Source organism: Rhinichthys klamathensis, unplaced genomic scaffold, assembly GCF_029890125.1.
Source record: "Rhinichthys klamathensis goyatoka isolate OS25496 unplaced genomic scaffold, OSU_Roscu_1.1 h1tg000417l_1, whole genome shotgun sequence".
Classification (NCBI taxonomy): domain Eukaryota; kingdom Metazoa; phylum Chordata; class Actinopteri; order Cypriniformes; family Leuciscidae; genus Rhinichthys; species Rhinichthys klamathensis.
The window spans coordinates 204,188-229,807 of record NW_026606915.1 but is presented as its reverse complement, the minus strand read 5'-3'; the positions used below and the strand labels follow the sequence as shown (position 1 = coordinate 229,807).

Sequence of the window (25,620 nt, the reverse complement as noted above, 5' to 3'; positions counted from 1 at the left end):
CGTCACGTAACGTCGTTCATATTTATGAGCCAAGCATTCTACGTACGTTCGTAAATTCGCTGGCGGGAGGAAGACCCGGGAAGACCAGACAGTGCAAACTAGCTAAAGTTTTAATTGTTATTTACATTCAGGATAGTTATGTTTCGAATACTCAACTGTATAGTAGCAGTTTGTCCAGATATGGGAATAGGGAAAAATGGAAATCTACCATGGCATCCAATAAGACTAAGGTGAGCGAGAAGCCGATCGTTTTTGTTGTTTCTGTTATATTGATACAATAATATAAAAAGTGTTGGTTATTTTCCAGGGCCACGTGTTATGAGTTTCATATTTTACAACAGCGATACGTTTTTACTCCTTTGCAGTGACATATAAATCCATGTCGTGACAGTTTTTCAAAATGACTTCACAAATGAATAAAATGAAAACATCTTACAAAATCATTAAGACAGAATGGTAAAAATAAGAATATTAGCTATATGAAATCGAATATTTTATGATTTCACAGGTTGAGTTAGAGCTTGAACTTTGTCCTGCAGGAAAAAAAAAACCCACCTGACATGTTCCTAACCTTTTACACAAAGCAAGCCTCAAAATATATCCCAACCATTAGCTTTGATTCTTCTTTCTTATATTTTTAGTAATGAATTCAAGCACTTTCAGAAGATGACCATGACCCCTTCAGTTGAGGGTAATACAATGCTTTCATATTTGTCATTCGTCTTATTGTCTTTGTTTTTCCATATTTTATTTGTTTGTTCTGAAATTAGTCAAATCTTTAACCCAATCTCTGTATTGTTGTCTTTTGCATTCACTCTGCGTGTCATTTGACAGGCAAAAAGAATGTGGTCATCATGGGCAGAAAGACTTGGTTCTCTATTCCTGCACAAAACAGACCCCTAAAGAACAGGATCAACATAGTTCTCAGCAGAGAGCTCAAGTAATCTAAATGCTTGCACTTTATTTCACCTTACAGTAGACTGCTACCACTTATAAGTTTAAAATGTTTCGTATTTTCTATCACTCACTGCACAGGACAGCCCCAGAGGGAGCTCACTACCTTGCTTCAGACTTGAGTTCAGCTCTCCATCTGTTAGACAGCTCTGAGGTTGAAAATCAAGTGGACCAGGTTTGGATAATTGGCGGCAGTGCTCTGTACAAGGTTGGTACAGGACTGATTGCCTACACCAAACACTGATCCCTAAACCATCCCGTCACTCATTTACTTCTTATATTTCTATTTTTGATTTCCTCCAATTTCATGAAATTTATTTATACTTGTTTTCTAAAGTAATATGATATTTCCTAATTTTGGGGTAAAGTTGTCTGTTTCACCGGTTATACAGTATGCGTGCAACAACATACATTATACACCCACCTATACTTTGTTATATCTCAGTTATAGCTCAGTGTAGTTCAGATCTCTGTATAATCAGTTGTTATGGAAACTGCCTCAAGGTAAAATGCACAAAAGACTCCCTTCCTTCATACTCCTTCCTTTTCATTCTGTTAATATCTTGTACAATGTACTTCATACACTGTTTGTGAATGTTGTGCTGTGTTCTTTAGGAGGTGATGGAGCGCTCTGGTCCCAGGCGTCTTTTTGTAACACGGGTCCTCAAGCAGTTTGACTGTGACACATTTATACCTGATATTAAAATGGACAAGTACAAGCTCCTGTCTGAGTGAGTGTTTATACAGTTGTTTGAATGCTTACATTGAGGTCTATAATACATGGAGAGAGGTTAGCATTGCTGTTCATAAAAAGAAAAAAAATGTTTAGCTAATCACCTTAGCCATAAATGCCATATGATTAATTTCTCTAGAGCTGCTTTGAAGTCTTTCATTAGCAACTAATCTTTTGGTGTATATGCTGTGACATGGACAGCAGGCAAGGAAAAATACACTGAACCCTGCCATTCAAGAGTTTGGGGTCAGTAAGGTTTTTTTTTTTTTTAATAAATTAATACTTTTATTCAGCAAGGATGCATTAAATTGATTTAAAAAATTATGGTAAAGACATTTATAATGATTTATGTTTCAAATTAATGCTATTCTTTTAACCTTTCTATTAATCAAAGAATCCTGTAAAAATGTATCACAGTTACTACAAAATTGTTAAAGCAGCACAACTGTTTTCAACATTAATCATAATTTTAAATGTTTCTTGAGCACCAAATCAGCATATTAGAATAATTTCTGAAGGATCATGTGACACTGAAGACTGAAGTTATGATGCTGAAAATTCAGCTTTCGAATCACAGGTATAAATTATATTTTAAAAGTAGAAAATGGTTATTTTAAATTGTAATATTATTTAACAATATTATTTTAACTGTATTTTTGAGCAAATAAATGCTGTCTTATTAAGCATAAAAGACTTCTTTAAAAAAACATTTAAAGAATCATACTGACCCCAAACTTTTGTATGGCTTTTAAGAGTATTGCACTTTTTCTTGCTTACCGGCATTTCTCACATGTTGCCAGTACTCGGAACGCGAGTCCCGCCTCGGAACACGATTTGAACTGAGGTGGACCAACGCACACACACACACTGTTTTTTCTTCTTCGAACAATGTTGCAAACAATTTGTGTCATAATGATTTGTAGGAGGAGCGATATTACATTTCTATTTGTGTTAAACATCAAAAAGGCCATTTGCTAATGAAACACTTTCATATAAAGTACAACCTTTTTATACATATGTTTAGGAGTATTTGTCTTGTCGTATCCTTGAATAAAGTAGATAGATTTATTGTCACTGGAACAGACATGCTGTATTGTGTATGCAGAGAGAATAGTGAAGAGAATTGCATCAATGAGGAGAAAAAGCTCTCTTGTTATGTAAAAATGGCATCTAGCATCAAAGGTGGATTGCATCAAATGTCACGTCTCTCAGGCTCACAGTAAGCATTTAAAGAGAAGCTAAATCCACACAGGATGTTGATCGCTGTCACTTCATCTGTCAAAGAGCAAAATGGATTTTGTTATGTGTTCTTCTCAAATTCATTTGATTATTTTCAGCAGTTAATTGGAAGTTAACAAGAATCTATACCATCCAAGTAGATGAAAGTTGAGTATTTATGAAAGTTCAAGTTTGAATATGTCTGTTAAAGCAAGATTAAGTAAGATTTTTTACCTTAAAATAATGTTTTCAAAATCGTTTCAGTGGTTCATCAAGTCGTGACATGGTGAAATGCACTTATGCCACTGCTTTGCAGTCCTTTATCTGATATATCCACGCTATGTAAGATTGCCAGATCGGGTCGCGTTTCTGTAGTCCGAATGAGACATAAGAAAACTTCAAATTTGACTTGCTTGACGGCAAGCGTTACAATTGCCGATAGGTGGAGGCGTGGAGCGTACTCGACAGTAGACTACAACTACATGTAAGATACCTAGCAGCCGGGTAGCTTTTGAATTGTCATCATGATTCCAAAGCCGGTGCTGGATAAACAGAGAGCATGTGCGTGCGCGTGCGACAGTAGGATGCGGTAGGCTAAATTATTTACGACAGCAGTAATGGACAATTCCGCTTCCAACCTGTAGGGTGACCGCAGAGGAAAAGTTACTTGGTGTTGCTTTAAAGGCTATATTGTGTTGTGTCTGTATTATGTTTGGTTTTAAAGGTTTTCTTTTCTTATGTTCTTAGTTGCAATCCATGTTTGTAAAATCAGTCCTGACTTAAAAATTTGGAAATGTCTTATTGCTCCTTCTGTTTCTTTTTTCTTGTTTCCTTCTGGTCAGATTCCCAGGTGTACCTACCGGCTTACAGGATGAGAATGGTGTTCAGTATGTGTTCGAAGTGTATGAGAGTACCGACCACTGAGAAGAAAATCTTTTAAGTAGGGAGACGTGGACTCTGACATGTTGCATGATGTAGTAGTTTTCATGTAAATTATGCTTGTATTTCCTGACCCCTTCACCCCTTCTTCTCTCTATCACTTCATATTTCATGTCCACTTTCCTTATTAATTAAAATATCAAAAGCCCAAAAAATTTTATGATTCCAGGACAATTAAAAGATATGATGTTGAAATTCTATGTGTTGGCTTTTGCAGTTTTATATACAAAGTGAAAAGTTGACAGAAAATCGTGGGAAGAAAGAGGGTGGGTAAAGGGGGGTAAAATCAGCCGGATTCAATCTCCAATGAGCACAATAGCTCAACATGTTGCATAGGGGCTAACTGCTAAGTCTGCTGATTTGTGGCCTTTTCTTAATGATTTTTATGGGGTTGGAGAATGAATCTGAAGCACCTGGACCACAATAATTTATTAGTATGGTGTAGGGCAGGGATTGGCAACGTTGATCCTGGAGTGCCACTGTCCTGCAGAGTTTAGCTCCAACCCTAATCAAACACACCTGAGCAAGCTAATCAATGTCTTCAGGATTACTAATGCTAAAGGTAGGCGAGTTTATATCAGGGTTGGAGCTAAACTCTGCAGGACAGCGGCACTCCAGGATCGACGTTACCTATCCCTGGTGTAGGGCATGGTTTCTCAAATCTGGTCCTGTAGGGCCCTGCAGAGTTTAGTTCCAACCCTAATCAAACACACCTGAACAAGCTAGTCAAGGGCTGTGTACCAATTCAAAGGCTGCATTCTTCGAAGGACTCAGACTTCAAAGGCAGTCCTTCGATGGCCGCTAAGGTCCGACTGTTGTTAAATGGGACACTTTAGCCTACGGAAAACTGTTCTTGTCTCCTAGCAACTGACAACTGCCGTTGAAGAAATGGCAGTAACGTTTACTGGACCTAAGTTATATCCAACTGCCTTAAAACAAAACAAGGTTCACAACCTGTCTAAATGTTCACCTTTGTCCATTTATGTACATAATAAGGTGTGCAAACTATGTAAAATCGCTTCTTGGTAAGATATAAGTCAATATTTGAGCTGCTTTATATAAGGGTGAATTCAGGTTGTTTGGGACACTTTTTGCCATTGAGATGAGTGGGGAAAAGTGTCCCAATCAACCTGAATTTACCCCTGTATATTTTTTATTTTTACATTCGTATCATTAGATTAGTCGAGTAAGTAGAACCCAATGCTTAAATTTAAAAGTATAATCAGGCAATTTCTCTACCAAAAAATCCTGTCGTCACCGGCGCGTAATGAATTCTGGGGTACGTGAGGCCGATAAGGGTCCATGTGTTGTATCGATCATTTCCCGCGAAACGAAGGGCGCATTTCGAGGCCTCATTTGAAGGGCCCTTCGTCGCACAATGGTGACGCAATCAGTCTTCGAATTGCGGCCTTTCAGCGATGCAGCCTTGGAATTAGGACACAGCAAAGGTCTTCAGTTACTAGGAAATTGCAGGTAAGTGAGTTTGATCATGGTTTTTAGCTAAGCTCTGCAGAACAGTAGCCCTTCAGGGCAGGATTTGAAGAACCCTGTTGTTGGGGCTCCTTTTTGCGGCCAATACAGCATCGATTCATCTTGGGAATGACAGATACAAGTCATTCACAGTGGCCAGAGGGATTTTTGAGTCATTCTTCTTCCAGAATAGTGGCCAGGTCACTATGTGATGCTGGTGGAGGAAAACACATGTTCCTCCATAATACCCCAAAGTGGCTCAAAAATATTTAGATCTGGTGATTGTGCAGGCCATGGGAGATGTTCAACTTCATTTTCATGTTCATCAAACCATTGTGTCACAGGTCTTGTGCTGTGTGTATTGGTGCATCATCATGCAAATACACAGCCCCACCTTCAGGGTACAATGTTTGAACCATTAGGTGCACATGGTCCTCCAGAATGGTTCCGTAGTACTTGGCACTGTGCCCATCAAGCACTGTAGGGAATACCATGATATTGCATCCCAAACCATCACTGTCCACCCCCAGGCTTCACACTGGGCACGAAACAGTCCAGGTGTTAAGCCTCTTTGGCTTCTCCACACCATAACTCCCACAGATGTGGGATAGACAGTTAAGGTGGACAGATCAGAGAACAATACATATTTCTCATTATCCACAGCCCAAGATTTGCACTGTTGGCACCATTGAAACCGATATTTGGTATTGGCACGACGAGTGATCAAAGGTTTGGCCATAGCAGCCCTGCCCGACCATGAATATTGATGCTGTGGAGCTCCTGTCCAAGAGTGTTAGTTAAAATAGGAGAATGGAGGTGTGAATTTAATTTAATCCTGCAGTGAGTTGGGCAGCTGTGGTTTTATGTTTTTTGGATACAATCCGGGTTAATACCTGGACATCCCTTTCAGACAGTTTCCTCTTGGTTTACAGTTACTCCTGCTGGATGTGGACAATGTGCATTGTGATAATGAGTATACTGTAATATTGCAACTCCATATGGTAGAGAGTTTTTCTGTTATGCTAAAAACAAAGTTGTTTAATAAAATTAAATTTGCTCAAGGATTGTAGGTCAGCCTCTTGAGAAGCTATATGATTTAGCTTATTATAACAATTTGTTAAGGCTGGCTAATAATACAGTCTCTGACCCTAATAATGTCCTGCATAATACGTTTGTTTTATTACCATCAAACCAGAGGTACGGGATTCCAAGATTCAACAAAGTAAGGCTGAAGCACTATTTTATGCATCAGGCTATCTTAGAGTTGAATAAGACACTTAATCAAAAATCAACAGTATAAGCGAAGGTGTTGTAGTGTTGTAATTGTATAAGCGTAGTATAGGAGTGTAAGGTGTACTGTAAAGTTTAAGGAAGTGTAATGTATACTGTGTGAGATTTTTTTGTGAGTGTAAATTGTATTGTGTGGATCAAGTGTATGTCAATGTTTATTGGATGTTGATTGTTGTAGATACTGTCATGCAAGAAAAATTTCAGACTTGTCTGACAAGTATTATATCATATCTTTACCCATAGCTCTCGATACACCACAAAGACTGGGTGTCCTGGTCACACAGATGAGTCAGAAAGACCCACACCAAATATTTGTCCTCTTTTGAACTCTGATATGTCTCTCATTATGTTGTGTGAATTGCAATATTTAATGTACAGATGTGCTATTGCTCTGCTAATTCAACCTTTACACTCTGCTCTTACTGATGGAATGTAAAATCTGAAGATTGGCCACCAGTCAATACAATAAGTTATCTGTATCAGGTTTTGTTTCTGGGTTATAATTCCAGATATTCAGAAAACAATATACCTAAATTTGATAGTAATAAATTGTCTTTTCCACATCTGCTATCTACTTAATTATTCTTCATCTTGCCAACTGCAAAAGACAACCTGCTCATCTCCATATCCAATAGCAACTGAAGTGTCTGCTATTACGCCAGTCTGAAGATCTGACTGCTTCATGAATATGCATGTTGTGTTTCATCCTCGGACTGGCTGATTGACAAAGGTTGTCGTATAGTTCAGAGAAGGGTCACAATACTAAAGCTTTCAGGCTCACCCACAAACTCCTTCATGACCCCTATTTTAAAAAGCCAAATGCTGCAATCAAGCACAACCTTTTTAAGCTGATTGTTTTTGATATGTCACCCTAATGTACTACGCGTTTACGGACAGGCTGAAATAAACCTGACTGGAATTCCAATTACCCAGCAAATGCACCTTAAGTAGCACTTAGATATATTTTCAGGGTACAAACAGTATCTAGAGACTTGACAAGGGTTTGCACTTCATTAGCTTATTCAAGCGAGTTGCCATTTAGATTAAAAGGTAAAAGAGAGCAGTTGGAGGGCTGTTTAAGTCTTTTTATTATCAAATGAAACTTTTTTTCCCATTTTTAATCCATTAGGAGTCTTATTATTGGCCCTTCAGTGCCATCATTGCAGTTTTATAAAAAGTGACTGCATCACTCAAACAGATCAATACACTCCTCATGAGCTAAACTGCTGCCTCAAAGGCGAGACAGTTGTGTCATAATGATGTAATTGCACAATAGGTGCCATCATCGTGCGATCATGTTGACATCAGAGTTAGGAACAAATGAGAGTCTGCGTACAACCTCTGCATACGAGTTCAATAACTCCTTCGCAATGTGAGAATAATGGAGCTATCACTTACTGACGCTGGATGTGTTGGGACTGGCGTCACCTTGCTCTATTAAGCTTGACTGTCCTCCTGATACACAGGGACTTGGTCTGTGGTGAGCTTGGCTGAGCACAGGCACTTGTTCTCTTTCTCTCTCCTGTATCTGTGCCACTCTTTGATTCACCTTCAGTGAGTGCACATCTCCACATGCTCATCTCCCACTTCAAGCTCCAGCTTTAGTCTCACCCCAGGATTACTCATCTATTTACAAAGATGACATGCCACAGGAACAAGCTATTGGAAATCTAGAGCAGCGACTGGTTTATACGAGGTAAGGACATCATTTAATCTCCTTTAAAAACATGCATACTTTTTAAAATAAAATACAAAACTTTACCTTTTTATGCTGTATAATGACATTTTTATGTGTTAATAAGTTAATATGAAGGATTTCTTGCAGACTTTTTTAGATGTGTGATGCTGTTGGTCTTACGGTATGATGTGAGTGGATATAGCTTTTTTATTGGTGTTGACCTTGGATCTGTTCTATAAAAATAAGAGTAAAAATAGTTCACACGAAATAGCATCTTTAGATGATAATACAGATGATTTTCGGAACCAATGGACATTGTTTGTGTAAAATTTACACATATACACATATATACATATAGACACACACATATATATGTGTGTGTAAAAACAACAACAATGTCCATTGTTTCTGAAAATCATCTCTATTATCATATATTGGATTTCAAGTAAGGTTCATTTACGTTTAATTAAAACAATTTTGTTATATAAAATGATTAAGCAAAAAATATTTATGTACACTTATATTAACTGAAGTTCACGCATTAAGTACAAATGATTGGGTATAATATTACATTTATATTACAGTATACAAATGTAGTTTAAATCAAATATAAATAAATCAGCTTTAAATACATCATGCAAATAATTAATTTCCGAATTAACCAAAAAATGCTAAGTAAAGGGACTACTGTTTGCTGCTTTCACTGTTTAGCATAATGAATCTATATGGACATGATGGAAATGTATCTTTATATCAGCTGAGGAAGCTCATAATTTATTCTTCTGGCAAACCTCGAAAGCACATTACCCTCATTAATCAAGACACACGAAAACTATTCTTATCCACTTATCAGTTGATGTCACAGAGAGTGCGTTTTCATTTTCCCTGCAGGTGTTTTGAGAGGGACAAATTCAGCCCACCATTTGCGAGGAGAATTAAGCATTGCGTGATCTGGCATGAATCACAGATGCACACAGGTGCGTGGAGTGGTCTGTTTGGTGCTCCTCTTCAGCACTGCTGCTGCAACAATCACCACCCTCATCTGTTTTGGGCCTCATTTGCTCCATGCTTTTTAGCAAGAGGCAGCAACAGAGGGAGAGAGGCCTGTCATTAAAAATTCTCTCTGTTCCCAAGGGCGATTGAAGACTAGGGGAATGGCACACAAAGCTGAGGTTTTAAATGCCAGCCCAGGGAGCTGTTGGAATTAGCAGCTTGAACCGAGATGTCCTGCAGGCATCAGGCAGTGTGCTTGTACCAGACCAATCAAGACTTTAGCCTGTCTGTACAACTTTATTTCAAAAGTCAAACTGTCAGGACAAAGTGGTTTATTAGCATAATAAACATCACACGCAAAGAAAGAAAGAGATGAGGAGGCTCTAGTTCAGGAAAGGCAGACATAATTAAGGCTATTAAAGTTAGGTATAAAAGTATTATAATCCGCATTTGTGTGTTTTTTTAAAGAAAACATTTATCCACGGTGCTGACGCACTCTCTAATATAGCATTTATTACATGCAGCCTTCACTGCTAAGAAAAGCTACCATGAGAGTGTCAGCCCATGTTTTCATCCTTTTCATTTTGTTGGAGGACACAAAAAGATTAATTTCCTTACTCATCTTACCTCAACTCTAGTGAATTCACATTTATAAACCTGAGTGAGGCAGTCTCGGGCTCGCTGTTTGTTAAATAAAGAGTGCGCTGCAACTGCACTTTGAGTTAAGAGAACAAGGCCACATGCACAATAGACTTTATAAAGGAATGTCTTCATTCTATGTGGCAAATACAGATTGCCTCAGGCTATTGAATTTCAACCTACTGACAAAAACACTGCTATTGCTCTTATAAGAACAGACTGTGCATGTCTGGTGGAGGCTCACATGCTTAAAGGGATAGTTAACCCAAAAATAAAAAGAAACTGTCATCATTTACTCACCCTCAAGTTGTGCCAAACCTGTATGAGTTACTTTCTTCTGTTGAACACAAAATAAGATATTTTAAAGAATGTCGGTAAACAAACAGTTCATGGGCCCTATTGATCTATTGTATATTTTTTTTCATACTATGGAAGTCAATGGGGCCCATCAACTGTTTGGTTTCCATTATTCTTCAAAATATATTCAGTTTTGTGTTCAGCAGAAGAGAAATTCATACAGGTTTGGAACAACTTGAGACTCTGATTTCATTTTGGGTGAACTATCCCTTTCACATTTACTACACATGCTAATTTAAAAGTACACGAAAGTACTGTAGAAATTAAGCTTAATCGACAGCATGATAATTTTAAACCATCTCTGTCCTTTTCTTTAAAAAAAAGCATAAATCAAGGTTACAGCAATGCACTTAGTGAAGTTCACAACGTCATTTCGAGAGGAGTGAACCCATCTAATCTTTCAATTAACTGCCGGAGCATATAAGCAGCTTATATGCTCTTATATTATATGCATATAAGAGCATATAATCACCTTGCTCTGGCATCAGCTTTTGGCATCCCTCCACCTCCCCAACCAACATAATTTAGGCATCTTGCTACCACTCATCATCCAAGCATTAGTAGTCCCACCAGGGGGGGGGGGGGGGTAATAAGCTCGAGTTGAAGCTGCTTCCTCGAGCCCCTCACCTGTGGACAGCAAGCCAAATACGCTTAACCTTATTAGCTTAAAGATTATATGGGCAAAGGAACTCGTGAAGAAGTAAATGGGGCTGGTTTTTTAGAAGATTTATAAAAACACTTACATTGATCCTTCTGTTAAACCGTATTAATTGTTGCTTGAACTGTAAAGTTGTTCTCATCATTTTAATGACATTTAGTGTTTTAAGTGTTATGTTGTCATGGCAATGAAATTAAATATAATGTAACTCTGGCTGAGTAAAAGTTTACAAATTGGCCCCATTCACTTGTGACTGTTAGTCTCACTGTAAACCAGATCTTTGTTCTTTAAGGAAAAGGAGGCACGGGTTGGAATTAATTATTCTGTTTATCAACATGATGTTAAAAGCGCTGTCGATTGAGCTCAACTTGTATTAAACATAGACTATGCTGCATAATTGCAGGTAAAAATTTTAAAATATAATAGAAAGAGTAATTCATATTATGTAACGGGGATTAGATAACTAATTCAGTTTTCTTATGTCTTCTTGTCAAGTAGCACCTAGACATGCCACCTACCTAGTCATCATAACAAACATCTTCACATTAGTGTCTACCCGATGAATGGCCAGAGACACTAGATTAGAGCAGGAAACCTCTCTAGCATATTCTTCTGAGGCGAAGAGGGAGAGCACATTTCAATGTCAAAGAGACATCAGGTTTGCTTTGATGCGAATGAATTGGATAAAAAGCAGACACTTAAGTGAAAACCTTGAAAAACTCTGGTTCTGATAAAGTATGCTCTCCTTCTCTTCCCTGACAGAAGCCAATAAAGAAATCAGCTTCTATGACCCACTGAGCCAACCCTACATTAGCCTCTCAACGGTCACACCACCACATAATCATGGAGGACTCAACAGAGGTGCGCACGGGTGGAAACTCTTTGCTGAAAGCAGTGTATCTGTGCCGCCTGAGGTTGACGCGCCTGCTGCTGGAAGGAGGGGCTTACATTAATGAAAGCAATGAGAGGGGAGAAACTCCACTGATGGTGGCCTGCAAAAGTCACCATGCAGATGCTCAGAGTGTGCCAAAACCCAAGATCATCAGGTGGGTCTCCTGTAAGTTGATTAGCTGATTGTACAATGAAACTTTGATATTAGTTTTTTTTTTTTTTAAAGTAGCAAGGAAGAGAATGCGTTGAAAAATTCAGTTCATACACACAGTGACTCTTGCATGATGAGCATATTTTTAATTTCTGAAATGAATATCATTATTCATTAAAAGCTGAAGTACTTTGGCATGATATATATAATTTCTTTTCTTTTTTTTATATTCTAACAAAACGTTTCTCCACAGACCCTCATTATTGCGTGAGGGTCAGTCTCTTAAGCTATCAGAGTATTTGACCATGTTATAATACAAGATCAAAGAAGGAATCCCCAAAAATTATATATAAAAAAAAAGAAAAGAAAAAGAAAGTTTTACCTTTGAAGATACACTACATTTCAAAAGTTTGGGGTCAGTAAGATTTTTTTTAAATAATACTTTTATTCAGCAAGGACACATTAAAAAGACTGGAGTAATTATTGCCGATAATTCAGTTTTGCCATCACATGAATAAATTACATTTTAAAAGATAAATAGAAAACAGTTATTCTAAATTGTAATAACATTTCACAAAATTCACACGAGTTCACACTTATTTGGCGTGCTGTCCGGGGGGAGGGCTCCGAGCTTGGAGTTCGGCCCGAACCCAGAGTACTCCCCCCGTATGTAAATGGTTAGGACTAGAAGTGTGGAGAAGGGGTGGTGGAGGGATGCTGCTAAACTGTCACCGAATTAAGGTGCGACTGCTGAATATATATACACCTCTTATCGTTGATTGCTGAGTGCTCTCCACTCGTGTTAATTATCTGAACGTGCTCCTCCCGAACTTTGTTAATAAAACATAATTTACTATTTTTGATCAAATAAATCTAGTTTTGGAGAGCATTAGACTTCTTTTAAAAACATCTTCCTGACCCTAATTTTTTGGATGGTAGTGTAACAAACGTTTTTTGGATAAGATGTCTACACTTTTTACTTGATGGTAATACCACGAGTAATCGAATCCAATGTTGAAAATGGCATAAAGGTTTTTAAAAATCACATGAGTATACCAATAATAGGATATATCTTGGTACATATGTTTTATACTATTTAGTATTTACAAGATTGATTTTTTTTTTATTGTGGACACTCTGATTGACATTGATCCCTTCCTCTATGAGCTCACTCTAATGAATCAATCTTCTTCTCAACAGGTATCTTCTTGAAAATGGTGCAGACCCCAACATTCAGGATAAGTCTGGTAAGACAGCCCTAATGCATGCCTGCATAGAGCGGGCGGGAGATGAGGTGCTGTCGCTTCTGCTCTCCAGTGGAGCTGACCCTAGTTTAGAGGACCACAATAGTTCCTCTGCTCTGGTCTACGCAGTTAACGCTGGAGACAAGGATGCACTGAGAGTACTACTGGACGCCTGCAAGGCCAAGGGCAAAGAAGTCATCATCATTACAACAGACAAACTACCCTCTGGAAGACAAATGACCAAGCAGTATCTGAACGTACCACCACCTCCAAATCTTGAGGACCGGTTGCACTGTGCCTCTGCGTCATGTATGTGCCCCTCTGAAATGAATCTTTTTACCCCGCATATCTCACCTCCCACCAACAACCAATCTGAGACCCTGGGATCCACTCCAACACTTCCCACATCTAAGCCAGGATCACCGACTCAAGATTCAAGCCCTCTGCAAGCGGCTAGTGTGGTGAAGCTGCTGCATCTACAGAGGCTTAACTCAGAGCCCTGGCTGAAGATCCCTCCTTCTCTGCTCCTACAGCAAAGCAAGTCCTCATCCTTGACCGAGGAGCTTCTAGATATCACCCCCGAAGAGGAGCTCTCATTTGGGTACAATGGTTGCAGACCTCTACTGAGAACGACGGTAGCTCGGCACCAAAGCATTGACGTCAAAGACTCTACTGGTCTGCTTAGAGCCTTTGAGACAACATCTGAAAGAGAACTAACAAAAGAACAGAAATGGCTCAGTAGAAAAATGTCCTACGATGGTGAGTTGTTACCGCACTCTTCCTCACATCAGAACCTCAAGCAGGCATCCATCTCAGACACTGCTCCTGTGGACCGGGGCCCAGACTGTCTTCCCAACCTGGCTGTTTCAAGCCTACGCAATGTGTTTCGTCGGCGCAACTTCGGAATGGACCACTACAGTTCTGACTCTCAGTTGCCTCAATTTGGGAGCCACCCCTCTGAAGACCTCGGGAAGACTGGAGGAGGAGGAGGAACTGGGGCAATGGAGAAACGCAAGCTTGTTACCAGCCGCTCCTCCACTCTCTCTGGATCCAGAGAGTCTCTGGAGAGTGTCGTTCAGAGGAGGAGCCCGGCGATGCTGGAGCGGAGGGGATCTGGAGCCCTACTCCTAGACCATATCTCACAAACCCGCCCTGGTTATCTGCCACCTCTTAATCCACATGCACCCATTCCAGATATCAAAGTCAACACCTGTGTTGGCGTCAACAGTGGAAGCAAGCCTGTGGCAGGAACTTCACCCATTGTTCCTGGATTGAGGCATTTTGTCCCCATTGCCCCGAGCCATCCCAGAGATCTCAAGAACAAGAAGAGTCTGTTAAGACGACACTCCATGCAAACTGAGCAGATCAAGCAGCTGGTCAATTTCGAGGAAATCTTTGGTCAGTAAACATCACAGAGGAAAGTTGTGGTAAATATAGAAATTTCATTTGACAAAGTCTGAAATCTGAACAGAATACATTTTAAATATGAATCATAATAAACATAAACCACACCCTAAAATGCACTTTCCAGACTGGACAGTGGTAATATGTTTATTTTGACTATTGTAAACTTTACTGCACTTTACTGCTGTTATTTGTACTCTCTCATTAGTGCACTGAATCAGAATACTGAAACGTTGCTGCTGTTTAATTATGCTGTCTCTTTAAACCTGATTTATGCCTGCAATGTCTTTGTAGTTACAACAGATAATATATTGTGACTTGTATTTATCCATTGACAAAATAAATGCAGCATAAAACAATACTTTCAGTTTATTGCGTATATTTATATATATATAATAAAGCATTAATTGCATTCAGTATCATTGGACATATTGAGAGCTAATTTACTGCATTAATAAATTAAACCGAAACAATGTAACAGATAACAACACTTTTGCTTTCTTGCATATATCTTTGTTTTACACCACTGTTCAAAAGTTTAGGGTCAGTCATATATATTAATTATTTTTTTTTAAATAAATGCTGTTCCTTTGAACTTTCTATTCATCATAGAATGAATGGCCGGCCAGCAGCCATATCACCCTACAGCCCAAGACTGGTTGCCCACTGAAGCTAAGCAGGGCTGAGCCTGGTTAGTACCTGGATGGGAGACCTCCTGAGAAAACCAGGTTGCTGCTGGAAGAGGTGTTAGTGAGGCCAGCAGGGGGCGCTCACCCTGTGGTCTGTGTGGGTCCTAACGCCCCAGTATAGTGACGGGACACTATACTGTCAAAGAGCACCGTCCTTCGGATGAGACGTTAAACCGAGGCCCTGACTCTCTGTGGTCATTAAAAATCCCATGGCACTTCTCGTAAAGAGTAGGGGTGTAACCCCGGTGTCCTGGCCACATTCCACCCATTGGCCCCTGCCAATCATGGCCTCCTAATAATCTCCATCCACTGAATTGGCTCTATCACTCTCTCTCCTCTCCAACTATAGCTGGTGTGTGGTGAGCGTACTGGCGCCGTTGTACTGTGGCTGCTGTCGCATCATCCAAGTGGATGCTGCACACTGGTGCTGGTTGAGGAGAGAACCCCTGATATGATTGTAAAGCGCTTTGGGTGTACAGTAGTACATATGAAAGCGCTATATAAATGCCTCATTCATTCATTCATAGAATGCTGAAAAATATATCACAATTTCCACAAAAATATTAATCAGCAGTTTCCACGTGTGAAATGTTACTTGAGCACCAAATCAGCATATTACAATGATTTATGAAGGATCATGTGACACTGAAGACTGGAGTAATGATGCTGAACATTCAGCTTTGCATCACAGGAATACATTTTATATTAAAGTAGAACACATTTTTTACACTGTAATAATATTTTACAAGATTACTATTTTACTGTATCTTTGATCAAATAACTTTAGTCTTGGTGAGCATTAGACTTCTTTTAAAAGAAATCTTTCTGACCTCAAACTTTTGAATGGTAGTGCATACTAATAATGAGAAGCATTTTTCCCCATACTTTTATTATTCATTTGTAATGCTTGTAAAATGTTACAAAATGCAAATGTAGATTACAAAAATATAGCATTTTTCTTTCCCTTTCTTTCTTTCTTTCTTTGTACATTAATGTGTGTAATGGATCCACTGGAGGCAAGTTGTAGATAGAACCCAAGTGCAGTTTAATATTAACAAACATAAGATAAAACAAAACAAAAGCATGACGTGGCATGAAACAAAAACCATGGACACAGACTTACACAAACAATGGTCACAGGAAACAATACTTGACAAAAGACAAATGGCAAACATGAGGGCTTAAATACACAGACTAATGACAGGACAAGGGACACCTGTGAACAATGAACAGGCGATTAACCAATGACAAGACACATGGCAGGATCACATGACAAACAGGGAATCACATGACAGACATGGAACATGACATGAACAAACCAAAACATGACAGAGACAAGACCAAATCGTGACAATGTGTTAAGTATGACAACCAATAAAATTCATGTATAAACCTTAAAACTTAAGACTCAGATACAGAGTGCATAGGTATGTATTTACATGTCTTTACATGTTACAGTACATGTATATTGTATTTAGCTGTTATACTTTGCAAAGCATCCCATGTGTTGTCACTTCCTAGAAAATTGGTGCAGAATATCTCTAACAAATATGGAAGTTGCTGTAATTGGGGAAGCCACTGAGGCTCTTTTTGCTACATTGTAAATGACTTGCGTCTTAGAGCGTGCAGACGAAACGCAATAACCACTATCTTGTGTTTGGATGCCTGGTGTTTGGGAACGCAATCATGTCAGATGCTTCTGGGGGGGAATTAAACCAAATCATACCCATTTCAGAATGACCAAACCAGCATTTGCAATGCTGTGCGATGAAATTGCTCAGTCCTGGTTAGTCCAGCTATCCAATCACATCCTCTGCAGGTAAAGTCACATGAGTTTTTTGTTGAACATCAAGGGATTTAGTGTGTAAATGTGTTTCCATCATAGTTTGTGAGCATGTCTTCTTATCGGATAAAAAATTTATCCGCCTCAATTGAGTGTATGTTTTTTATGCACATTTTTTTAATTTATGCTGCTCATCTTGGTGTTTCCATCCAGCCTTTTTTTTTTTTATGTGATATCCCAAAACAGGCATAAAAATAGGCGAATGGAAGCATAGCTAATGTCAGTAAGATTAATTGCTTTTTTAGGAGTAGCCAGGTAGTCCTTTAAACTGTTTGAACTGTGATTGTAACAGATCATAATAGATCCTGGTTTTGCTGAAGTTTTGCCTGTAGGGCAACAGGTCTTCCACATTAAGAACATCATCCTTGCCTGTCCATACAGTCAGGCTGTACCTTAGAGAGAGAAGAAAAGAAGATGTTAAACAGAATCATATTAAGGCAAAGCTTAATCATCTTCACCAGTGAATAAAAATGTATGAATGGTGCTTTTAATTTGACATCTTAATATTAAAGTGTCAATTAATCCAAAGCAATTAGCATTGTGCTTTAAAGGAACTTGTTTTTTTCACACAAGGAACTATGCTTTTTCACAGAATTAATAGTGACCTTGTTCTGAGTGACTGCAATCACCCTCAAAATCTAACTTAAGAGAGGGAGAAGAGTGGTGAAGAAGAGCACTATCTCTGTAGAGGAGGCTTAAACCTTCCCTTCACATCCTGTAATACCTCAACACCGTCCTTCAGATAAAGCAATGAGTTTCTATTCCAGTCACAAACAAGTGTAATAGACGAGCCAGAACCAAATTATCCAGCAAGAAATTACAAAGCATTAGGATGAATCTCATTGTGTCCTTGCTTATATAATATGAATCAATCTCCGAGGTAATAAAAAGACTCCTTCACACAGATGTGTGGCTTAATAGCATCTATAATAGTAAATCTGGACATACATTTAAATAGACTGATTAATTTCTCACCGGTCTGAACGCTCTAAAAGCCACTGGAACTGTTGGAAGGACACAGGAATGAGAGCTGCACGGACTGGAAATGTGACCGGTTGCTTTAGGGATCTGCATAATTCTTCCATCTGATGAACCATCTCCCAGCTATAGCCTATTTCCCAGAACAACACAAACACAGAAAGCAAATGCTAATCAAGGTCTGAATTATAATTAAAAAATTCATAAGGAAGTCAAAGCAAAAGGCTGGGAGCAAAAATTAAAGAAAGTCCATAAGATTTTTTCATGTTTTTGAAAGAAGTCTCCTTTGCTTACAAATGCTGCATTTATTTTATCAAAAATACAGTAAAAAAAAAAAAAAGTAATTTTTTGAAATATTATTACAATTAAAAAGTTATTATTACAATTCTATTTTATTATCTTTTAAAATGTAATTTATTCCTCTGATAGCAAAGCTGAATTTTCAGCATCATTACTCTAGTCTCAAGTCACATGATCCTTCAGAAATCCTTTTAATATATTGTTTTGGTGCTCAAGTAACATTTCTAATTATTATCATTAAAAACAGTTGTGCTGCTTAATATTTTTGTGTAACCTCTGATTTCAGGGATTTTTTCAGGCTTCTTTGATGAATACAAAGTTCAAAAGAACAGCATTTATTTGATTTGGAATGATTTGATATAGTATAAATGCTTTTACTGTCACTTTTGATCAATGTAATGAATCATTTTGAATATAGCCGAAGACTTACTTTCTTCAAAAAACAAACAAACATCTTACTGACTTTTGAGTGGTAGAGTATATACAGCATATGTATAGCACATGATTATCACTAAAACAGGGTTCCCACACCTTGGTTAACTTCAAATTCAAGGACCTTTCAAGGACTTTCCAGGTCCAATACCCTCAAATTCAAGGACTTAATGTGGGGACACGTTTGTTGTGTTCAACAACAAACGTTGAGGTACCATCGTAGTAGTTTCATGCGTGCGTGAACGTCATGGCAGCGTACAACACAAAGTACCTCACGCGGGAAACACTTAACGTAACGCGTAAATGCGCGTAATTAACGTAAATCAAGCTAGCTAGTGTGCATAGGCCACGAAGTGTTGGCGAAATACACTTTCATCCGAACGGAGGGAATAATATGGATTTTATCCAGAAAACTTCCAGCACAAAATAAATTCAAGCACTTTCAAGGACCTGTATCTATGTGTGTTTACTTGCCAAAACTTTGGAGGGCCTTGAATTTCTTTTTTTAGATTCATAAACTTTCAAGAATTTCAAGGACCCGTGGGAACCCTGCTAAAAACAAAACTTAAGAGCTTTTCACCTTAGTGTAATAACAATCTTCTTACCACGATTGTCTACGTTTACATCCCATCCAGTGGTCCAACCCAAAGAGAGAACATCATTTTCTGATCTTCGAGCCACTTCCTGTAGAAAAACATGAGGGTCCAAAGGGGTGGCTTTGCCACCAGGGCCAGGAAGAACATCAGCATTGATCCACACGGGTCCCTGCAGCTGATCTCGGACCTCTTCAAGTAGAATCATGGATTGGGATACAGCTGCGAGACTGTGAATCAAAATGATAAGTTGATCTGCCACTCATTCATAAGCAACAAGGTCATTGTGGGAGAAATCAATCCAAACAAGCACTATGACTACTGTCAAAATAAGCAGTATTAAAATCTAAGAATAAAAACTCTGTGCCGCCGTTTAAAAAAAAGGAAAAATCACCTTTTGAAGTCCAATTTTATTCCTTTGCCTGATTTCACAACTTCTTTAAGCCAGTCCTGCAGAGTTATATCACTGTCATTGTCAGGCGGGTGAGCCATAATGGGTTCTTTTGGATCTTGACCCCTGAGAAGAACATCTGCTTCAATCATCTGTGCAGAACCTCAAAAAAGAACAAAGACAAGAGTGAGAAAACATTATCATAACAGTGATCATGGCGTGGTCATTAGAAAAGCCTATGGGTAAAGTACTGCAGAAGCAAAATACATGCTTCTTCTTACTTTGTAATGTATACTCACCTCCAAGAGCCTCTATGAGTTTGCTCTTGCTGTTTACTGCATGATACCACTCAATATCAGCAGCATCTTTTCTTTTTATCGTCCCCTTGTTGAGGAAATATTCCAGTGTGTGTTCACTCATTGATCCTGCGACTATACAACATTACCAAGTTTAGTCCTAGTGAATTTACACAGATCATTATCTATTTATTTTTAATTTGAACCAATGCAGTGACATTATCTGATTAGACAGCTAACAAGTTAGCTTTCTTACCTTTGGAGTTTGACAGTGTCTGTAATTTGAGGTAGCAAACGAACAAAGATGCGATAACCGTGGCACATAAGATAAAACGGTACCATTTATGTCTAACCAAACCCATGTATTGTATTGTACCCATGCATCTTTTTTGCGAACATAACATTTGCATTAGATTACATTCATAGACGGATTACATTACATTACGACAGCTACTACTTTCGAACATTACGGAAACCGGTAGCATAAAGCATTATGGGATATGTAGTTATTCAGTCCTCTGCACATCGCGCTTGCTGCTTTCACTACGTCTGTCCCTTTTTTACAGTCTATGGTCTTTCCACGTCGAAATGTAGTACAGTACCAGTCAAAGGTTTGGTTATTATTATCAATTAATTATTATTAATAATAATGAAGATATGTTTTAAATACATGTACTTTTACTGTCGAATCTAGCAAAATATTTTAGAAGTAAAAAATGTAAATACTGATAATGTAAATATTATTTTAACACACTTGTGGCAAATATTGTTGAAATGTATGATTTTTTTTTATTTTGTAAAGAAATGTATACACAGGCACTTTTAATCTACAAACAATAATTGCAAGCGCTGTTGGATCAAAAGGCTAATTGAAAAGCATACATTCAATCAATTTTGTCCAAAGATTTACTAAAAAAAAAACTTTTGTTTCGCTGTCGAGACACAAATGAAAGATTGATAGCAGTTTTTGTTAGCAATGTCATTCTGTTCAGATTTTTTGTTTGTTGGCTTTTGATGCATGGATGGGTAGGATTTATTTTTCTAATCTATTTAGATGTGCATTATGGATCCTATCAACTCTTATTTTATTGCAAGTTTGTGGTTAGAATTATGGGTAATTTTGGTTCTGTTATCCTAGGTTATTCTGGGTTACCTGCTGTCCAAGTTTCTAGGTAATAGTATGCATATAATATGAAGATAATGCAGGCATTTTTACTTTCGAAAAAATACAACATGAAACTTCCTTCTTTTTTTAAATATCTTTATTGTCAGGTTTAGTTTCTCTAATTTCGGTGGATTTGGAGGTCTGCTCATCATCAGCTGTAGGGCTGTCAGGGACAGTGAGGTGTTGTGATCCATGGCTGTCTACAGAGCAACTACCGTCTCCTTCTCTGCTCCATTCACTCTCCTCAAAAGCCTCTGTTTCTGTTTTACTGTCTTTGTGTGAGGGTTCCAGTTCCTCTAGCTGCATCTGGAGACGTTTTTCCAAGTCTTCAGTGTTTCGTGCCAACATGTAGCTCACCTTCCTCTGATGTGCCAAGGCCTCTTCTTTGTCATTTAACTGAAGGAGGAAGACAATTTAAAATTAGTGAACTCAAAATGTAATGTGAGGGAATATATAGAGTAAAATATAGTACTGACCAGATCAAGCAGCATATGCAGTGTTTCATTTGAATCGGCTGTTATCTTCTCTTCGCTTGTTGTGGGCAGAATTTTTTTGAGTCTTTCACCTACACTGAGAGACCCTCGCTTCTCTTTGAAATAAAAATAAAAATTAATTACTGGAAATAAAAAGAATCCCATTATAAAATTACAGCATTGTGCCACATGACACTACAATTACCTGAATAATAATATTTAATAAAAAATAAAAATAATAGTAATGAAAGCACATTACAAAATTACTAAAAATTAAACTGAAATAAAAACAAAAACGAAACATAAAAACAAGAGCTAATTCAAAATATTCATAAAACCTACAATAGCATTTAAATAATACTAAAATAACACTGGGCTTTCACTTGAACCAAAAAAAAAGCACAATTTACAATAACATCGTTGTCAGATTTGATTGGTGATTTGACATTTTACTGACACTAAATCTTAGGTAAGCTTTCTGTGGATATCTTCAATGAAGGTGAAATACGTTGCACTGCATGTCATGATTTGGCACCATCCTCAGGTTTTAGCTATAAAACTGAACAGCCCTTTACCCCTCTCATGTCTTTGGTTATGCGGCTGGTGTCTGTCTGTCTCAGCCTGTCGGAGCACGTTCTCACCGACTCTCCTGAGCTGTTGCTCAAAGGCGATACGGAAAGCATCCATCATGACGTAAGCCTCCTCCTTCCTCTTCTGCTGCTCCTCCAGCTAATGCAGAAAAATAAACTGTGTTACAAGACCCTCAAAGACAAATGAGCAAAGCCAGCCCTGTATTGGTTTTAATACATGCATTGGCTGAATAAGAGGGTTAATTTACAAGGTAATGGAACTGAAGTATTGACAAATACAAGACGAGTACCTCTTGCTTGAGCTGGAGAACCTGTTTACGGCTTGCAGCAGCACTTCTAGCACAAGAGCATGGCTTGCCCCCATTAGAGTTACACTGGCATGCCCCATACACTGCCAACTTAACAACAAGATAAGAGGACAGAGAGCTGTTTGTTTACTACAGAACAGAGCTATTTAACACAGACTACAATTCACCAACATTACCTCTAGAGCTGAACCGTCTGTTCTGAGGCTGCAGGAAGGCTGGGTCCTCTGGAAGTCCCTTCTTTCCTTAGTACTAAGCATCGACAGGAGCTCCAGACATTTTTGGCTCAGAGCTAAGACACAGAATGCATAAATATGTACTGGGAACAAACCAGTTATTGGGTCATCAAATAAAAGTAGGAAATACGATGCGACTTACATGCATTCTCTGTCCTTTGCTCCATGTGCTCTTTCATTTTCTCCTCTAGTGCTTTCTTTAGGGCTTCATTTTCTGCCAACACCCTGAGGTGGTATTTACATGAACCAGTGAGATGTGGGCATTTTTATAGTTCCTTAATGCATATTTAAAGTCTTAATCAATGGATACAATATTAGAAAGGACTCTTTTTTTAAATCAAAATAAAGCAAAATGGGTTGCAGATGGCATTTCACATTGAAATGGAAGTAGCAGCAAATCTTTTCTTCTGTATTGTGACCATTGTGACGTATATCCGAGGGTAACAGATTATTGGGGGAAAAACGTAGAATGGAGACTTGGTTCTATCCATTAATTGTTGACTGGATTTTGAGGTCTGGGCATTGCCCTCACAAGTAGAAACAGATGGACAGGACACAAGCTTGCAGGGTGCACTAAATATTTGGAAGGCCCAGTTATGATATTTTGATGAAACATTGCAAGGTCAAAAAATGAAACATGGATGAACTGTTCATAACATCTATAACATGCTTTTACAAAATAACTGATAGTCTTTTTGCATGGGTATACCTCTCATACTTTAAACTCCATGAGTTTTCCACATTCTTGAATTGCACCTGGTTGAAAGTGATCTCCCACTGCAGTGCATTAACCTCCTGTGTGGAAACAATTTCACAGGAATGAGACCCTATTTTCAGGATATGCTTGAATTCAATTTTTTTTTTTTTTTAAGATGTAGTTGTTTGAGTAGGACACCTTTTCAAGGGCCTTGGTCCTCTCTTCACTCTTCTGAAGCATAATTTTAGTATGACAAGTAGCTTTGTCCAAGATTGCCTTCAAGGACAAAATGTAGCACACTTCATAAATGACTTATAGGCTAATAAATTAGATTTCAATTAAACAATAATGATTTTAATTATCATAACATTTTTAAATACCTGTCCTTGCAAGATCCTAAGAGCCTCATGTTTCCCCTCCAGGTGGCGATGAGTGACCTCCAGTTCGGTGCGTAACAGCTCCACTTCCTGATATTAAGCGAAGAAGATTTGCATACACCTGAGACATGTTCATTTGTAAAGATAAATCTTTTTTTACTCCATTAAAAAAACTCATAAAGGAGCCACTTTTCTGTGACTCTAATGTGTGAGACATGGCAAATTATTGTGTTTTATCTTTTATTATATTTATTACATTCATTAGTGCAAATCTGTGAGTTTACCTCTGTGACCTCCTGTAGTCTTCTCTGCAGCTCTTCACTTGTGTCCTCAGAGGAGCTTTCTACAAAAGAATGCCGTTACATTTAGAAAATAAGATACTTTTGTTTTTTGCATGTCGGCACATGGTTTTCTATTGCCAACACATCATATCCTGGTAGTAGTGTGGTTCTCAAATGACTATTGTTGAATATTTGTTTAAGAATTGCTCAAGGGAGTACACAAAGTCAACTCCCTGATAAGAAATATCAGGTGTTAACTTCACCAAACACCACAAATCAACAGAGCATGCGAATAATAACCCCTACAGAGTTTGGAGTATATTACCAGGAAGTTATCCTCTTTGTAAAGCTTTTAAACATAACTCACTTATTATGTGGTTCATACAGTATAGATTAGTCTGCTCTGTGTCCATGAAGGAATCAAAGAGGTTTGACAGGTTTAAATTACTTTAAATGAAAGTCCAGAAAACTAACCAGACTGTCTTTTCTCCCGCTGTGCAACTCGTTCAGCTTCCAGTTCTTCCCTAAAAACAGCATACATAGTTCTGCATGATGTCCAGGAGAATGGTCCATTGCTTCTCTCGCTGCCCCCTTTGATTGGCCGTGACTGGGACAAGAAGTCCAGAAACCTCCCCCTGCTCTTTATTTGTGGGAGATGGTCATGATGTCCTCTGGATCTGGCCCCCATGCCATCACCCAGATCCCCCTCTGTCATCATGTCATCTTCTGTGAGGCATTGAGGGCATGAACCCTCACCCTGCATCACAACAAACTATTGAAGAAAAAAAAGACTGAGTGCATTAGACACAAAAAGAAGTATATCAAGCATGTTGAGTACTGCGTAGCCCATATTTAAATGCATTAAAAGTGACATATATTTAAATAAGGTTTGATAGTCAAAACAGCAGACATGGAAATGTTAAATCGAGCTGTAAACTTACTTACGTAAAACGAAACTTTCAGCATTCCTTGAGTGTAGAGGAAGAATACATAACCATTACTTACCTGTCCGTGGGGAGATGTTTTTGTATTTCGCCGACAAGAACAACGGCGAAATTCCACATCAATGTCTTTCCGCTTACTTTGACGAAGTGAAACTTCTGCAAAGGGGCGTGTCTGTCTTGACAGGTGCTTTATTACAAAAGTACGTACTATAGATCAAGAAATGTCGCTCTATAGCAAGGGGTTTCAAGCTTTACAGTCCCAGAGCTAAGACACTAACAGCTTTCAGAAAATCGTTCATAACATAGCCTACAAGTATTATCCTGACTTTCCTCTTTTGCGTGTCCATTTGGACGATTCTCCACCCCCAAGACATGAAATAAAAATAAGACTTAGGAGCAACCGCAGAGATG

The 25,620-nt window shown here is 38.4% G+C and overlaps 4 protein-coding genes across 8 annotated transcripts; 2 read left to right on the top strand and 2 right to left on the bottom strand.

Moving 5' to 3' along the window:
- Positions 1–41: 41 nt before the first annotated feature.
- Positions 42–4,044, top strand: dhfr (dihydrofolate reductase). Its single transcript, XM_056235255.1, has 6 exons — positions 42–230; positions 642–691; positions 835–940; positions 1,036–1,162; positions 1,570–1,685; positions 3,748–4,044. Exons 1-6 carry the CDS (start codon positions 139–141, stop codon positions 3,827–3,829), a joined length of 573 nt encoding a protein of 190 aa, XP_056091230.1. The 5' UTR covers positions 42–138; the 3' UTR covers positions 3,830–4,044.
- Positions 4,045–6,831: 2,787 nt separating this feature from the next.
- Positions 6,832–14,852, top strand: ankrd34bb (ankyrin repeat domain 34Bb). Of its 3 annotated transcripts, XM_056235250.1 has the most exons (4): positions 6,832–7,073; positions 8,164–8,300; positions 11,692–11,975; positions 13,172–14,852. In XM_056235250.1, exons 3-4 carry the CDS (start codon positions 11,773–11,775, stop codon positions 14,619–14,621), a joined length of 1,653 nt encoding a protein of 550 aa, XP_056091225.1. In that variant the 5' UTR covers positions 6,832–7,073; positions 8,164–8,300; positions 11,692–11,772; the 3' UTR covers positions 14,622–14,852. The 3 variants fall into 3 exon arrangements, with proteins under 3 accessions (XP_056091225.1, XP_056091224.1, XP_056091226.1); XM_056235249.1 differs by lacking the exon at positions 6,832–7,073 and having other exon boundaries at positions 7,696–8,300; XM_056235251.1 differs by lacking the exons at positions 6,832–7,073; positions 8,164–8,300 and having other exon boundaries at positions 11,145–11,975.
- Positions 14,853–17,146: 2,294 nt separating this feature from the next.
- fam151b (family with sequence similarity 151 member B) lies at positions 17,147–20,620 on the bottom strand. 2 transcript variants are annotated; one of them, XM_056235235.1, is made up of 6 exons: positions 20,398–20,620; positions 20,145–20,301; positions 19,849–20,008; positions 19,467–19,684; positions 18,127–18,262; positions 17,147–17,543 (listed from the first exon to the last, which is right to left on the bottom strand). In XM_056235235.1, the coding sequence occupies exons 2-6, from the start codon at positions 20,263–20,265 to the stop codon at positions 17,393–17,395; spliced, it is 786 nt and encodes a 261-aa protein (XP_056091210.1). In that variant the 5' UTR covers positions 20,266–20,301; positions 20,398–20,620; the 3' UTR covers positions 17,147–17,392. The 2 variants fall into 2 exon arrangements, with proteins under 2 accessions (XP_056091210.1, XP_056091209.1); XM_056235234.1 differs by having other exon boundaries at positions 20,145–20,276.
- A 765-nt stretch (positions 20,621–21,385) lies between these two features.
- Positions 21,386–25,402, bottom strand: ccdc125 (coiled-coil domain containing 125). 2 transcript variants are annotated; one of them, XM_056235247.1, is made up of 12 exons: positions 25,271–25,402; positions 24,740–25,037; positions 24,269–24,327; positions 23,988–24,074; positions 23,806–23,883; positions 23,620–23,705; positions 23,053–23,135; positions 22,854–22,966; positions 22,660–22,767; positions 22,355–22,508; positions 21,783–21,895; positions 21,386–21,702 (listed from the first exon to the last, which is right to left on the bottom strand). In XM_056235247.1, exons 2-12 carry the CDS (start codon positions 25,026–25,028, stop codon positions 21,394–21,396), a joined length of 1,479 nt encoding a protein of 492 aa, XP_056091222.1. In that variant the 5' UTR covers positions 25,029–25,037; positions 25,271–25,402; the 3' UTR covers positions 21,386–21,393. The 2 variants fall into 2 exon arrangements, with proteins under 2 accessions (XP_056091222.1, XP_056091223.1); XM_056235248.1 differs by having other exon boundaries at positions 22,421–22,508.
- Positions 25,403–25,620: the final 218 nt, after the last annotated feature.

Excerpts from the sequence above, each read along its gene's own strand:
- dhfr (XM_056235255.1), top strand. The coding sequence starts at position 139 with ATGTTTCGAATACTCAACTGTATAGTAGCAGTTTGTCCAGATATGGGA. Across the intron at positions 231-641 it reads TGGCATCCAATAAGACTAAG|TAATGAATTCAAGCACTTTC; the intron begins GTGAGCGAGAAG and ends TTATATTTTTAG. Across the intron at positions 1,163-1,569 it reads GCGGCAGTGCTCTGTACAAG|GAGGTGATGGAGCGCTCTGG; the intron begins GTTGGTACAGGA and ends TGTGTTCTTTAG.
- fam151b (XM_056235234.1), bottom strand. The coding sequence starts at position 20,551 with ATGCAAATGTTATGTTCGCAAAAAAGATGCATGGGTACAATACAATAC. Across the intron at positions 18,263-19,466 it reads TGTAAACGTAGACAATCGTG|GCTATAGCTGGGAGATGGTT; the intron begins GTAAGAAGATTG and ends TCTGGGAAATAG. Across the intron at positions 17,544-18,126 it reads CTTTTAGAGCGTTCAGACCG|GTACAGCCTGACTGTATGGA; the intron begins GTGAGAAATTAA and ends TCTCTCTCTAAG.
- ankrd34bb (XM_056235250.1), top strand. The coding sequence starts at position 11,773 with ATGGAGGACTCAACAGAGGTGCGCACGGGTGGAAACTCTTTGCTGAAA. Across the intron at positions 11,976-13,171 it reads CCAAAACCCAAGATCATCAG|GTATCTTCTTGAAAATGGTG; the intron begins GTGGGTCTCCTG and ends TCTTCTCAACAG.
- ccdc125 (XM_056235247.1), bottom strand. The coding sequence starts at position 25,028 with ATGCAGGGTGAGGGTTCATGCCCTCAATGCCTCACAGAAGATGACATG. Across the intron at positions 23,884-23,987 it reads TTAGGATCTTGCAAGGACAG|GCAATCTTGGACAAAGCTAC; the intron begins GTATTTAAAAAT and ends TTGTCCTTGAAG. Across the intron at positions 23,136-23,619 it reads TGGAGTTTAAAGTATGAGAG|GGTGTTGGCAGAAAATGAAG; the intron begins GTATACCCATGC and ends ATACCACCTCAG.